The sequence below is a fragment of the Haliotis asinina genome, chromosome 9 (genome assembly GCF_037392515.1).
Source record: "Haliotis asinina isolate JCU_RB_2024 chromosome 9, JCU_Hal_asi_v2, whole genome shotgun sequence".
NCBI lineage: Eukaryota > Metazoa > Mollusca > Gastropoda > Lepetellida > Haliotidae > Haliotis > Haliotis asinina.
In genome coordinates this window covers 7,504,621-7,521,603 of record NC_090288.1, presented here as the reverse complement: position 1 = coordinate 7,521,603, position 16,983 = coordinate 7,504,621, and the positions used below count along the sequence as shown (strand labels likewise).

Below are 16,983 nucleotides of genomic sequence, written 5' to 3'. Positions count from 1 at the left end.
GGATATAACAAGTCCTTCGTAAGAGATAGTTAGTCCTTTGTAGGCGATATTAAGTGCTATGTAGGAGATAGTGGGACCAGTCTTATTCACCGTGGCTCTAGGATATAACAAGTCCTTCGTAAGAGATAGTTAGTCCTTTGTAGGCGATATTAAGTGCTATGTAGGAGATAGTGGGACCAGTCTTATTCACCGTGGCTCTAGGATATAAAAAGTCCTTCGTAAGAGATAGTTAGTCCTTTGTAGGCGATATTAAGTACTATGTAGGAGATAGTGGGACCAGTCTTATTCACCATGGCCCTACTATGCTTCCGTAACATTTCAGAACGTTCGAGAGATGAAGCATGCTCAAGATTTGCCAGTGGTTTGCCAAGAAACAGCATTATCAGAATCGTTATACCATGCATCATGGACGCATCCCGAAAAAGGCATATAATATGTTACACTACCTAGACACAGCTGGGTACCACACGTGGGCGGCTGAGATCCGCCATATACTTTGCTTGGATTTGTCTGGTACTCACAAGCAGTCGCTGATCAATATGTTTTATCAAAATTGTACACCCACACTTGAACAAAAGCCCATGTTACGGGTTGTATGCACAATATAAGAGTCTTCTTGAGCCTGAGGAATATCTGTCCATAGATTTGGAATTTAAATTCCGTAAAGTATTGGTCAAATTCAGAGCTGGTGTATTACGTTTAAAGAATAACGTAGGTAGGTGGCAAAATATTGACGTATCGCAAAGAAATTGTCTCGCGTGTAAAGTAGACTTAGAAGATGAATATGTCTTTTTGTTGAAATGTCCAGCTTATAAAGATCTTCGGGAAAGAGTTTTGCCTGACAACTTAAAAGTAAATATGATATCGTTTAAAAATATCCTTAAACAAAGCAAAACTGAAGACAAAATTAATCTAGCTCGTTTTATCTATTATACATAGAAAATAAGTGGCTAGAATAATAGAAATTAGCATTAGAATTATATTTATAAACAAAAAACTACAGTACCGACACACGTGTACATATATGCAGTCTGACATTTCGCATTGGGGATGTAACTAAAGGAAAAATAAACACAGGAAGACATGTAAATGCTGAATCTTTCAAGAACTGTTTCATGTTTTTATGCCTCAAAGATGTATATGGGCCTGTGGCCTTCATACGTAATAAAGACTTTGATGATGATTAGATCGCTTTTTTCTGCAGACGATGGAATAGATTAATCCTTTCAAGGAGTTCCATTCCAGATATGAAATTGTAAACTGGCAAAAGAAATGATATGTTGTTAGTTTTCTATTGTCTCTTTTGTTTGTTCATCCGGGCAAAAGGTAATATCCCACCTGTAGGGCAATAGCGGGTAACAGGAAATTGAGTCTCGTCCAGAGAGTTCATCAGCCTTAACACCAGGGATTTCATTGGATAGTGATACACCTAACGGAAAACACTACATCATAATGTTAACACGTGAAAGTAACACGGACAGGCGCAGTTTAAAGACGTGGATTACGTCCTGTTCCACCATTTTAGAGTGAGTGAGTTTAGTTTTACGCCACACACAGCAGTATTCCAGCAATGTGACCTTGACAATCCAAGTGATCAACCATGAGCAGTTTTCCACGCAACTGGGATACAATGACATGTGCCAACCACTCCAGAGAGGCTAGCCACCCCATCCAGTTAGTCGCATCTCACGACAAGCATGGGTTACTGAAGATCAGTTCTAGCCCAGTTCTTCAAGGGGACTAACATACAACTCAATAGAGAAACAACTTTTAAAAAACTGTAACCCCAAAATTGTCTTGATAAGTTAACTTATAATACAGATTTATCAAACATTCATATATCGTAACTTTCAAACAGAACCTGCCCAGTTCTCCATAGAGAATAAAACGAGGGGGTTGACTTTTTTAATCGTAATGAGTCTTAGGAATTGTAAGTACATTTCCTCCAAAATTTGAAGACTTTCGAAACACTAGACTTCTGCACCATGGGTTAAGATAGGTATTATCATGGGTGAAATGCTAGCAATAAACAGTCTAAAGGTAAGTCTGACTTTTTAGTTTTTTAATAAACTATATATTACTTTTGGTTCACTATTGCATACAGTTTGTGGTGTTTTTTTATATTCCTCCCTCATATATCACTAATTTAGTTTTGTTCAAATTTACTTTCAACTTCCATGAATTAGTGCAGGAGGATGTGGCTGAAAAATTTGTAAGCTTCCCCAAGACTGATTTTGTTTGACATTATTTTAATTATAACATGATGTCTTCAGGACAATAGTCCTTATATCACTCCAACGCATCTTGTTATCACTTTGGCAATTCATCAAATCACAGTTCCTCATCATATATAATGAAACTAACAACTTTATAAATTTCACCAAAATATAAATTTCTCCGTCTTCGGTATAGTTGATATTATTACGAGTGTGTATTTATGTATGTTTTGTTATTAATTAAGTAATAATAATGATGGGTCACATTTCGTTTTAATAGATGGTCAACACTTTTAGGATTCTGGTTTTCCGGAATTTATCTGCTCCTAGTTTTCTATGTGTTTACTTCCTGGAGACTTATTCGAGGGCATTCTACAGTGTTGACGATTGTCGTAACTGCCCGAACTTTCGGGAAATGACTGAGTATATATATAACGGCTGGTTGCCGTGTTGTGGGGACCCTCGTTCATATTTCTTGGAGTTACATCACTGCCAACGCTTGAAATCTTCCATCAACTCTAACTGTCTCAAACCATCAAAATCTGTGACCTCCTTAGACCCACACCACCTATCAAACAATGTTTCCTTTTCTCTAGCAAACTCTACAAAAGTCTCATTGTCCCATTTGTGAGCATTACTGAATTTCTGACGATAAGCCTCAGGCACTAAACTCATAAGCTTTCAAAAGTGTACACTTCACAATATCATAATCTGAACTTTGTTGCACTGTCAAGGCTGAATAAGCATCCTGAGCTTTACCCTTCAGAACAGTTTGCAATAGCGTAGTCCATGACTCCCTAGGCCACTTAAGATTTTCAGCAACATTCTCAAAATGTAGAAAATATTTGTCAACGTCTTTCTCATTAAAATGAGGTACAAGCCTAGCATGCCTTGCAATGTCAAAAGTGGAAGAATCTAAGGACTGAGAAGGGTTTTCAAGTTTCTTTTAACTTAATTTCTCTGTCAATTGCCAATTTTTTCAGTTCTATTTCTCTTGCTATTTCTTTCTCCATCTCAAACTTTTTCAAAACGCTTTCTCCTTTTTTCTCTCTCTTTTTCTTTTTCTATCCTTTTCAGTTCTAATTCTAATTTTTTCATTTCCAACTGGTCTGAATATTCCTCTGGCACCATTTCCACAATATCATCTTCAAAAATTCCCTCATCAATATAGTGATTCAACACAGTTTGAGATGTGAAGAAATTTGCAACAAATCTGATTTCTTCAAGTGACTAATTGTCTCTGAGTCAGGGGACAATACAAACGTCTCAAGTTCAAACACCATTTTGCTGGTTCCACAATGAAGTTGTTGAAAAATCTGGAATATATTTCACAAATGGTCTCAAATGTCAAATGAATTCTATCCCGGAGAAGCCCCCAATTGTGTTACGGTTAAGCATTTACCGTGACAAACAATATAAGAAATCCCCTTGTGAACCAGCAAAACAGAACAAAGACAAGTCATAGACATTCAAATTCTATTATTATGCAATGAGAGCAAGGTACACAAAGTCACAAGTCAATAGTCACAATACAGATTTCAAGTACAATTCAAGAGAGACAAAATCTAAGTCAATGGGTGACAAGATATGATACTGCAAACTCACCAAAGTCTCAGTACGAGAGGTAATCAACTATGCAGAATGTCAACACAGCGATCGGTGTGACAGCAGATAATGTAGGTCAGACGTTGACGGGTGATGTAACTCCAGGAAATATGAATGCGGTTCCGCCACAACGATTTTAGATCGGTTTATTATTCCCGTAATTATTCTAGTAAAACAACCTTCTCAAATAAGAGATTAAGTAGTTCAACTATCAATGGCCGAACGATCAAGTCAACACTGTCTTTAAAATATATTTCCTATCAAGTCTACTCAAGCCTTACATCTCTTGAGTTGTTCAGTTGTAGAAATGCGTTCATATTTAGCAATGACTCTATTTAAAACACCAGATGTAACCTGTGTATCATGATTAGTATCATCGTTATCTTCTTCTTCATCTAGTTCTGATTCATTGAGTGATTTGACGTACTCACAGAATAAGTCGTTATCTAAAGATTATCATCCTCATTACATTCATTACCATTTATAATTGTCCAAAATTCTTTCGGGTCATGTTACTGGCTTTCTCTTTTATCTAATTCATCTTTGTACAGTCTGTGATGTTTATACATTCTTATATTAATTCTTATATTCATGTCTAAAACGTGTTTGTTATAAACAGAATTTACTTTCTTTTTAATATCGCCACCGAGTTTCTACGATTGTTAAATGGTTGTTAATTGGGTTGCCCCTAAGTGTCAATTCAGGTCCCGTAAGTCGGACCCTTGGTGTAGAAACAAACTTCTCGGTTTGCAGAAACAAGGTATATGTCGTTTGGGTCGACCAATACTAGACAATGGGTATTTAATGTTTTACAATTCCCAGATAGTGCTAAAATCTTAACCGGAAACCAATTGAACAAAGAGCACGCTGTAAGATGTTATTTGTATTTGTGCATTCGCTGGGACGGCAAAATTTACACTATATACTTTACATTAGGCTTTGAGGGATACACAATACATTCAAGATTTAAAACATATTCCTTTGCGTTACAGTTGAAAAGATTTGTCTTAACGTCATTGTGTTCAGGTTGCTGGACAGGTAGTTGTGGACATTATAACCATTCCTTCCTATTGCATGCAAGTGTATGCAAGAAACTACTTAACTTACAACTAATGAACTCAGTCAACTAAACATGTCTATTAATCATCAACGTAATTGAGAAAATTCACTCACAATGGTACTCTTGTCTTATTTCGTTTTCTGAGCGAAGACAGTTTACATTTTGTAGAAAGGGGCATCCTAAAACAGTCCGGTTCGGTTTTCCATCAGGGACCACCGATAACCCAATTTATATTACATTTCAGTAGCACACCCAGCGTTTCTACGGCGCCAGATAATACCCTTCTTATTTTGGTTAGGGCGGTTATACCAAAAACCTTCTAATAGATGTCGAATCACTGATTCCTCCCTGTCACAATCTCTCCTATTTACATACATGTGAAAGATGCACATCGTGCCCTGCACACAGTATATATTACATGTTTATCACAGCCGGAGACCTGGTGAGAGTTTGCTTAAAAGTAAGATGAAAACAGCAAATAATCTCCAGCATGCTCATACGAAAGGGTAAACCCGTAGTCAAAACATTTGTTACCTGAGAAGTTAAATGGTAATGATCAGAAGATTAATTAATTTCCAGTTCTTAGTTCCAGAGCAGCCACCCTGCTCCAAGTCTGCCCCTGAGTGGACACTGCAATTAACTATTGTGAAATCTGGAGAGCTGTCATTCAGGGATACACCCAAGCAAACAATAAATCATTATTTTGTTTCATCCACTCTCAGTGGTACATGAAAATTACATTTACATAATGTGCTGTAAGATAAATCACAGATTTAACTTTCAAATATATTACAGATACTAGATATGAATAAAGTTAATTTTTAACAATCTCAATATTTTGTAATACTTTTTTTAATATCAGATCAAACACATTTTTGCTCAACCTGGCATTCAATGTCACACAACTTACCGGTATGTGACTAATTTTACCGATAAAACGCTGCTAATTACAGGAAAACGCGAACACTGACGCTGTTCACACACTCGATCGTTTACAGGTTTCTACCCAAAACGTACATGCCCACACACTTGACTGTCACAGACAGACAGACAGACAGTAGTTTATTAACGTCTCACGTACATTTGTACGTACAGTGCATTTATAAAAGTGAATCATTCAAAACAGAATTACCATAGACTTGAAAGAGGTTAACAACAAGTTTTACCAAAATAAAATAATACTTTTTCTCGTTTAAAATAAGAATGGGGATTCAGCCTGTATTAAAACACGTAAAAGTATCCCATTTCATCAATTTCAGAAATTCTAAAAATGTGACATAAAGAAATGCACTGGTTAAAAAGGCTCTCCCTCGGATTATCGTGTACACAGTGAAGCATGTCATGTAATTCATTTTCGACGTCCTTGATACAGTTAAAACGTTCTATTTTCTCATACAATATTTATATAGCAGACAGCTTCTACTCTAACCGGGACAGCACCACATGGAAACTTTCACAACTTGTCACAAAACATGGCAACAGATCAACAAAAAATACATTGATTATGGGTCACCTGCCGCACACTATCCAACGTTATTCAACCTCTCTACAGTTTACTATCACACATTGATTGGCATCCAGAAAAGAAGGACGCAATGATTCGGGAATTGATGTTCCTTTGTCTACTTAATCGTACACCTGCTTTGATCAACATCGGATTTGGTGTTAAATGGAAAGAGTTTGACAATGTTCTCGTGTCAAAACCTTTCACGTTTGAAATTTTAAACGTTTACAGTAGTACAGAGTGTGTTCTGCTGTGCCTCCAGATCGAAGCGTGTGTGTCTGTCTTTTACAGACGGCAACACCGACGGTGCCAGTTCCATGACGTGTTGTTCATGTCGCCTGAGGACGGACAGCAAGACCCAGGTACCGAGTACTACAGCTTAACAGTAGGTGAGACCTGACATTTTTCATGAGTGAAGTAGTATGGTTTTTAAGACCTTTTAGCAATATCACGAAAAGGGACGCCAGGAATAAGTCGCATGGGGGATCGACCAATGTTTTCTGAAACAGAAGCGAAGGTTTATCCTCAAGCCTACCCCAACGCCCTAGATTTATTCATCAAACGTGGACACAGTTTTCCTGATTTTATTGAAGAAAGCGCGTGGAAATGGTAAAACAGGTCACAGAGGGTGGTGAGGTAGCATCGAACTTAGGGTTCCCTCGTCACGCTGTGTAAAGGTGCGATGTAGCCACCCCAACTATGTATCAGTGTGAAAAATGACCAGTTAACTCCTGGTGCCTCATGTACGAAGACGGTTTAAACCTAGTTTTACATCACGTCCCAGTTTCAAATTATGAATCGTATGACAGAAGCATGTTTGTCGATAATGGTTGTTTAAACCAATGAGACTATGTCTGGCGATTTTGGTATTTTCGAAAAAGGTTTAAAATCATCGGCAAAACTTCGGAAATCGTCGTGGAACAAATGAATGTGTAACGAAAGGCCTCATCGTATTAACTTAAGGTAAAAACCCAATGACACAAATTATTCTGTTTCAGCTAACATCTCATCAACCTTACCAACATATTTTATCTATTTACTGAAACTGAAAGTTCACATTATGTATGACTGTGAATTTACTACATGCTGAAACAAATCGTGAAAGCAAATGCGGCAAAATTGAGAACACTTCGGCGTATCGAAGCAGCCTTTCGAGAACACTTATTATCAGTGCCATTACATCAGTTTCTTAACAAGAGCAGGGGCACACAGGCAAGTCTCTGTGTTGAAATTCATTCTGACGTGTTTTCACATACTTCCCAAAAGAGCCATCAACCAAAGCGTTGTCAGACCACCAGGACATGTACATGGAACCCAGGGGTAAGAGGGGTCATATTCACCAGTGTCCCTCCATGGTCCCGAGTATGGTGATCTACCTTCAGTTGTTGCTGATCTATAGCCCATGTCTTATATTATATATGGTGATATTAGATTTATCTCTTCACAATAGCTCTAATTGTAATTGTGATATTCTAGTCGTTATATTGTCCTTTGCCGACAGGTGTTTATAATATACACATCTTTCATTTCTATATCAAACTTGTCCTCGTCACAATATTGCTGAAATATTGTCGATGTGACGTTAGACTCACTCACTAACGTACACTCATAGGGACCAGTCGTCTCACTGCCGTAACGTCCTTGAGACATTTCCCATAGTGATGGACGTCAACGTGCCTATAGACGGGTTCGAGAACGTTATGCGGAGGTCTGTGTCTTATAGAGCAATCGCGCGCTTTGGTGGTGGTTCCGTGATGATTTGGGGTGGAATAACAGCATGCCAAAGAACTCCTTGGGGATTGTTAAGGGTAACTTAACTGGTGTGGGCTACTGGGATCAGATTCTTCAACCTGTGGCAATTCCTTTTCTGCAACGTCGTGGCCGTGGGTTAACATTCCAACAGAACAATGCCCGCCGTCATACGCCAAGGCTTGCTATGGATTTCTTGCTACACCACAACGTTGACTTACCGCCTTGGCCTGCATATTCACCGGATCTCTCCCCGATAGAGCATGTTTGGGACGAGATGGATCTTCTTCATCCGCCAGATAACGTCCTTGACCTTGCAACAGAACTTGAGAGAATCTGGCAAACCACAAGCCTTCCTTGCACGTTTGATAGACTCTATGCGTCGTCGATTCACTGCTGTTCTCAATGCCGATGGTGGACACACCTGTAACTAAGCTTGTGACATGGTCGTTTGACCCCTGTCCCGCTTGTGACGTCATTGTGATTGACTTTTCAACTGAAATTCTCCCGACTTGTTATGGTTTCATGATCCCTCCATTGTAGTTTATGTGTAGCTTTTAACATTGTTATCGTACTTATCACCATTTACTGGGATAATATTTTGACAATGCACAGTTTCTTTATGTGACCAGTATATATTGTATTGTCATCCATAGTCTTTAATTTATTCCAGTGATAATCTAGATGTTTTATGATTTAGTTGTGTTTATTATTCATTTATAATCTTTATGTCACAATATGGCTGAAATATTGCCGATAATTTCAACTCACTCACTCACGCTGAATTTATGTCCACGATTTCAGCCCGAGACATTACGTAACTGAAATGCCTTTCATAGAAGCATAAGAGCATTACATTGATTGTGGACGTCTATAATGTGTCTGTTGTAGGCCTTTTCTCTGCAGCTAAAACTGATCTCAATATCACAATACCTTCTCGATTAACAGATGACAGATCAAATTTCACCTAGGCTGGTGTCAATGAATTACGAAAAAATTAAACCAAGAAATATTTACACCTACGTGGGTAGTCAGTCCAGATTTTATGTCAGTCCAGGTCATTATGTGATGATGTTCCTATGGCCATACGCAATATACCCACGAATACGTCCTAAAAGGTGATGATCTACCTCGCATGTGCTGCTTGACTGTATTGAATTTTCCATCACAAGGGATGAATGTTTCAAAGTTTCATCCCTAAAGGATCTTTAGAACATTAGTTCATTTTCATTACTTGTGTTTTTAAAAGAAATTGAAGTGTTTATATATTTGGATTGATAACGCTGTAAATAGATAAATGGTATTTCATAACTGGTAGATTAAATTAGTAACTGGGATTGTTAGTGACTGTACCCCAGGGGGGAGTTAAAGTATTGTAAACTTATTGTCATCCTGGGAGGGTACATAAGTCCCAAAACGTCCCAAAAGCACTATTACAACCGATAGTCCCTAGTGGTGATAATCAGCAATATACATCCCGTTATAGACATTGTATTGTCCTGGTTGACATCACAATTTAGAGATAGAACCTAGTTTTATTTCTTGTTTCTGTGACATTCTAGTCATTTTTACTGTCTAGAACTATCTACTGTCTAGACTTGTTGAACTGTAATAGCACCATAGTTTTCATTAATTTAAAACTATTTTTAGTCTCGATATGACTGAAATACTGCCGATGTGACGGTAAAAAGTAACTCACTCACTCACTCACTCACTCATCACCATGACAACCTCTGCCTTCCCCTACCATATCTAAACTGAAACAGTTCCAAACAAAGCATTTTTCTTTCTACAGGAAAACAACCAATCACTCTCAAAATAGTACACCGACACATCCATTTAACAGATACATTCAAAACTGATGCTTGTGTCACTGTCATTAGATCCAATACTGTCTGCTCAAGAATCGAAGACATTAGTACAGTTTTCACTGCTGAGGCCAAAGCTTTCATTTATCAATTAACAAAATCAGTAAAAATCACATTTAATGTCTTTCCCTCGGGCAGTGAGCATGAAAGATGTGTTTACCCGTGTGAGATGTCATCTCATATTTCATTATTTGAAAAAGATTTATCTGTACCATAAAGTTTTTACGTGCATTATAATTGCTTTTTCGTACATTTGAGCTTTGAGTCCGTGGTGTTGATTGTAAATAGTATTCATATATCCCATTTATTATATGGCAAATAGTATTCTCTCAGTCCGCTAAATTATTAATAGCTAATATTTTGATGTCCAAATAAGCACATGAAAATGTGCATTTGAATGTAACTTTGAGTGAATATCAATTTGTGTAAGCTTGGTAAAGTTCAGCTAAGTGGATGGAAAAAAATTGTGTGTCTCAGGTACTTGTCCACCTGGCTACGTCCACAACCGCCTCCTCAACATCTGCTACCAACTTCATCTCGACAAGATCACCTACGACGACGGACTTACAGACTGCACGTCAAGAGGAGAACACTTTGCTGTGATTGACAGCGAGGACAAGCAGAACCACGTCGCCAAGCAGATCACGTTGTCATCAGGTTTGTCCACTATGATATGCGTCCTTTTAGTGACACTACGAGTCACTGAACAAATAGATGATTATTCTGCCGGAGAAAACAACTCCCTCTAAGAACACAGCATCAAAGCCTGCAATTGTTTCCTGTTCACCTAAAGCAAACACCCTCAATCATGTGATGCTTGTTATTAGTCGCGATCGATGGGAAGTGGAAATAGGATTCTGAATTATTTATCAATATCAGGGTGTCACGTGACTCATCAGTCTGCATATATTGTTGTATACTGCTAAAACAAATCGAGAGTCAAACAATGATCAGTTGTGTCCTACATGATTAAAAGAACTATGGAACTACTGCTAGACACATAATAGATTATCCTGCGCACTAAACGCATTTGTGACAAGAGAGGCGGTTCAACGAATTGGGCGAGTACACTTGGCTGCTACAGGTAGCTTGACGATTATGCACGTGCAATACATGCTAACCGTGACATGAAATCAACAGCGCATATTCCTTCGAGTGATAAGACTGCAATTTCAGGCATGAGATACTTATATTCCACGCTAACCTTTAGTTAAGACGAAGACAAATAGATGATTGGGGCATTGACAAACATTTTAGATATTCAACAATTCTGTTTTAAAAAAAACCAGGAAAATGTCATTTGCTTCGTGAAATGGATCGGTGGTCCTAAACATATTTGCTCAGTATATTGTGTTGATTCAATTCGTTGGGATTGTACCTGTTCCCAAATCGTGTGTACTATAACAATTCTTGCGTGAAACGCACGGGGAAAATGAACTCGATATTTATCAGACAACCTGTCTCCCTCTTGTTTCAAGTGGATCGTTCTGTGGGGCGTTCCCAAGTATGCAAATTGGGGTCATTTGTGAGGTCGTGGATCATCTTATATGTGTTTACCAGTAAGCAGTGTTTAAGAGCATTTCGCGAGGAGTCAGTATGGCTCTATGCAAGAAATTTAAAAACAGAAATGAAAAGTGCAAAACCAAATCATCGAAGATGGTGCAGCAGTGTACTTCTTCAACCATTAACCATAATTTTTGCAACAGTCAGGTAATGACCTTCTGCAGACCCACAGAAGTAACTGGGACGCGTGGAACTGCCCTGAAGGAACCGATTCTATGTTATCCTGAAAGTACAACATGTACCCCAAACATTGAAGTTTGGTATCGTTGACTCCGTAGTTTATTTACACTGGCTACCTCGTTAGGTATGCAGTATGGTCATCTGCCCTACCCTACCCGTTTTTACATCGTAGTGTCCTCTATAATAATATCGTTTTATGATTAAATGCTAGTTTTACATTAAGTGACACTGGTATTTTTACTGTTCATTGTCAACAAGTTTCTAATTTCTCACTTTATTTAGGTTTACTACGATAATAATGGTTCTCGTCACGATATGACAGAAATGTCGGTGTGACGAACATTAGTAAGTCATCACTCTTTGGGTATGCTAATGATTCGTTTGTTTGTTTCACGTCACGCTCAGTAATATACCAGCTGCCCTGGAGGAGACAATCCAGTGACTGAAAACCTCAGAATCTATGCAATTTCTATTTAATTACAAACAGTAACGAGGGCAGTACGTCTGTCAACCGCGTCAAACCAAGCATCGGTTGCCGAAGATCAGTTCTATCTTCGTGCTGCACAGGCCGCATACGAATGAGTGTGTATTGTATTGTGTGTGTCGTTGACGTGGTCGATCTATCTCTGCCTCACCTACCGACCCGTGAGTGTCCGGGTTAGAATGTATCTTTAGTAACTCATGCTTGTCGTGTGAGGCGACTAACGAGATCGGGTGGTCCGCTGACATGGATGACATACGTCAAAATCCCCGTCGATACTCATGCTGTTGACCACTGGATTGTGTTGTCCAGACTCGACTATTTCCAGACCGCCGCCATATAGCTGGAATATTGCTGAATGCGGCGTAAAACTAAACTCATTCGCTCACTCCTCACCTAGAGTTTCAGAATCCTGATGTTCTTCTTTCTGGCAGTGAGTAAGGTGAAATCGGAAAAGTCCTGGAGATTTCAGGCTATGATTGAAGCCAATTGCTGACGCTGAATCTGTAAGCATGTAATGAGACGATATATTTTTACGCCAAACCCAAATACTACCACTGAACGAAAATGCAGGGTGGGATCCACACTTCACCCATACAAGGATTTGAAAGCACATTTCGCTATACAATCCAAACTCAAAGCACCACACGCACACACACACACACGCACGCACGCACGCACACACACACACACCTCGTACTCTTTGCCGTTGTTTAGCTTGCTTTTGCTTGCAACAATCTATTTGTCAAGAATAAGTACTTCTCGATATTTCGAAAGGTACAGCTTACCTGAACGTGCATTTTTATCCTTGCAGATGCGGCATTTAGCTACTTCTTGGACGGTTCAGATGCGGAAAATGAAGGTCAGTGGGTATTCCATGATGGCCGACCTATGACCTACTTTGCCTGGAGTCCAGACAACCCTACAAATACTTCAGAACAGCACGATTACCTGGTCGCCAGCAGATTTACCAAACCGTTCCTCTGGCAAGACAGGAGACGAGTAGAAACAAAGCGCTACATCTGTCAAAAAGACCTTTGAAATCCATGAATATAATGTGCAAATATTGGCGTCGGCTTATGTCCTCCTTAGAGACAATTTCAGTAATTCACAACAAAAAAGATCATGCCACTCTTTTTAGGATGAATCTGCTTTGAAATTTGTTGCACAGACTACCACATGATAAAGTATCACCCGTTGGTCGTTGGAAACTTGTTTAAATATTCAGTTTGTGTTTTCATTATTTCAAACAACCCCTCTTCTTACACATTTACTGTCAATTGTACATGCCGTTTACCATGTCACCAAAACTTTATTTGGTGACTTCCTGTGGTGGCAGTTAGACTTGGTGTGATATTCTATGGATATTCAACTTCTTTGATTCACTTGCTTGACAAAGGTGTTAGCATCTACACCAAACCACTGCATACATTGTAATAAAGAAGTTGTATATCCGTAGAACTCTCTCCGTTGTTGTTTACAAGGTTGCTTACAGTAATGACTTTGTCAGTGCTACTTGCATTGCATTGCATTGTGTATGCTTGCAGTAAAATACACTGAGACACTTTACGTCGAGCAAACTTTCAACAGCTCCAACCTTTGGTGAACATTTCACAATGTTCGAGAGAAGATGAAACATACTGAAGATTTCAAGGAGCTTCAAACGACGTTTGCTTACTCTTGTGATTTACACATAGACAACATCATTTAGAATCTTCAGTTGACAACATCATTTAGAATCTTCAGTTGACAACATCATGTAGAATCTTCAATTGACAACATCATTTAGAATCTTCAATTAACAACATCATTTAGAATCTTCAACTGACGTTCATTTATTGTGCATGTTGGAATACCTTTTTGGAATTTAATCGGCCCTTGTGTCCTATTTAGATATGAAATGATAAACAGCCAAAGTCAGTTTTTCTGTAGTCTCATCTGTTTATTCCACCGGGCACACTGTAATAACCAAGCTTTGCATCTGATCTAGATAGTTCATTAACATTTACACCATTGATTTCGTTAGACAGCAATGTACATAACCACATAAGAAACGCTAGATCATACTGTCAACACGTCAAAGTAACACGGACAGGTGCAGGTTGAGGACGTGGATAGCAACCTGCTCAACCATGATAGAGTGAGGGTGTGTTTAGTTTTTCGCAAAATAAGCAATATTTCAGTTTTATGACGGCTGTCTGTAAATAATCCAATCTTGACCAGAAAATCCAGTGTTCAGCAGCATGAGCATCAACCTACGCAACTGATATACGATGTATCAAGCCTGACCACTCGGTGCCGATGAGGAGAGAAAATACATGGCGAGAACTGTACTGACAGATGTCAAGTTTAGCTGTGTTTATCAATGTTTAAATTGTCTACTTGTTCCGCCACTAGCTGCATTTTCGGAGAGATAAGTGGAAACTGTGGATAGAAATAGCACTGCCATACACGTAAATATCATTTATTTTTATGTAACCATATGTGACTTGTGCATATACATGTATAATCACATGAATGTGGGACCACTTCAGTTCCGTCAGCTGTATCACACTGCACAGAGCTATAATGTCAACGGTGCATGGGTTGGGAGAATATCACAACAACACAGTAACGGAACAAGACAGACAGATTGTTTATTGAAGCTTCACCACTAAAATAGACACTACAGTACAGTACAAAAAGCAGCAAAAGTTATGTCACTTCTAGGATGAGTTCTGAGAGTAAAGTTCTGTAAAATTTACATAAAGATAAAATATTATTTTACTGATGTTGATTTAGGAATGAGCAAGTCACATTGGGTTTCCACAAATAACTGAATCAGACAGCTTTCCGTCCAACCAGCAGTTTGGATTCCAGAAAGGCATGTCATTTATTCACACATCGTTGGTAGTGCAGGAAACTGCACACCACTATTAGAGCGCTCGGACTCCGTACTTGTAGCCTTTCTGGATAGCTCAAGGGTTTTTTGACATTGTATACCATCCTGGTCTCCTGCTGAAGCTCCATCGGATGAACATAACTCACCACTTATGGTCAGTACCAGATCATATCTACCAGAACATGGAGAGTTGTGTGCCAGAGACAGCCTCTGGTGCAACATAGTGGACAGATGTTCTGTGGGGGTCAGTGCAGCTCTATCAGAAGCCTGATGTGGAATTTGTATGCTGTTTACTGTCCTGTCATTCTCCTGTGCCAAATCCGGACATTGAACACACATTCTCTGAAGTAGTAATGAAAGGCTTACTTCAGTTTTAAAAAATGAGTATTATAATCACCGTTTTTAAACCTACAAGTTACTATAATTTTCAATGCTGTTATAATGTATTCACACATCGTCATTTATTCACACATCGTTGGTAGTGCAGGAAACTGCTTGGTAGTGCAGGAAACTGCACACCACTATTAGAGCGCTCGGACTCCGTACTTGTAGCCTTTCTGGATAGCTCAAGGGTTTTTGACATTGTATACCATCCTGGTCTCCTGCTGAAGCTCCATCGGATGAACATAACTCACCACTTATGGTCAGTACCAGATCATATCTACCAGAACATGGAGAGTTGTGTGCTAGAAAACAACGAGAAATCTGACTGGCTCCAGCTTAATAGAGGACTCCGCCAAGAAAGCGATTTATCTGCCAAACTGTATCTACTGTATATAGATGAACTTCCGAGAAACCTCCACAAGAGCGGGAAAGGATCAATCATAATGGGCGTCTGTGTAACAGCTCCAGGCAGATGATATAACCCTGATATCACCAATCAAATCCCATCTTCAAGACATGGTATCTATTTGCGAATCATATAGTAGAAAGTGATATACATTTTCTCCATAAAAAAGCAGAGTTCTAACCTCTGGACCAGTCAGCTCCTCTAATATGGACATTAAGTTATATGGTCAAAAAGCCCAATTACCAGAGAAATAAAACACGTTGGAATAACCCTTTCAGCAGAATACAACTCCTGGAATAGAACCATTGATGCCTGCTCGAAGATCAGATAAACAACATCACTGCTAAAAGCAGAGCTACATGTCAGAGGATTTAACCCTTTAGTCAGCGCTAAAATCATTAAATCTTTCCCAAAATGTGTCCCAAGATCCCTTCTTGAGTTTGAATTGTGTAACAACCTAAGCAAAGAGCATATGTTGGAACGCACCCAGAGAGCAGTCCTCAAGACAGCACAAGGCCTACCTCGTTCTACGAGAACAGATATCTGCAACGCACTGCCCGGTTGGACATCACTGGAGTCTGAAACAGACAAACGAAAGCTGTTGCTCCTTGGAAACCTATGTAAAGGGAAACAGACTTCCTCCCCAGGCGTATCTATCAACAAGACTGGCTCTGTCTAAGTACAAGTATTCAAAAAAAAAAACCTTGGCTTTGTGCCGGACATCAAACGGATTGCTGAGAAATACAACCTCGCAAGTTTCCTTAACACGTTCAGTAGCCAATAGACTGACCTAGAAGAGGGTTGTAAAATATGTCATTAAAGTGTGAGAGCTCGACACATGAAAAAAACGAATAGAAACCAGCCCAGACCTGTGACACCTCCAACAGATTCATCCAGTTATCCAGCGTGGGTAACAGCGATGAGAGTCCCAGGTATGAAGGAAGCTGCAGTCTTTGTGATCCAGATGTACGCCATGTGGAGGCCAGGAAACCTCCATGGTGTGTGCAGGCTGTGCAGGAACAGTTACACAGGCTTACTGGTACACACTGCGTGCGTGTGTCCTGCTACAGAAAAACAGAGAGACAG

At 39.2% G+C, this 16,983-nt stretch overlaps 1 protein-coding gene across 1 annotated transcript; it reads left to right on the top strand.

The window, feature by feature from the left end:
• Positions 1-6,476: 6,476 nt before the first annotated feature.
• On the top strand, positions 6,477-13,267 carry LOC137296897 (perlucin-like). The gene is made up of 3 exons (XM_067828782.1): positions 6,477-6,774; positions 10,480-10,659; positions 13,041-13,267. The coding sequence occupies exons 1-3, from the start codon at positions 6,477-6,479 to the stop codon at positions 13,265-13,267; spliced, it is 705 nt and encodes a 234-aa protein (XP_067684883.1).
• The last annotated feature ends 3,716 nt before the right edge of the window (positions 13,268-16,983 follow it).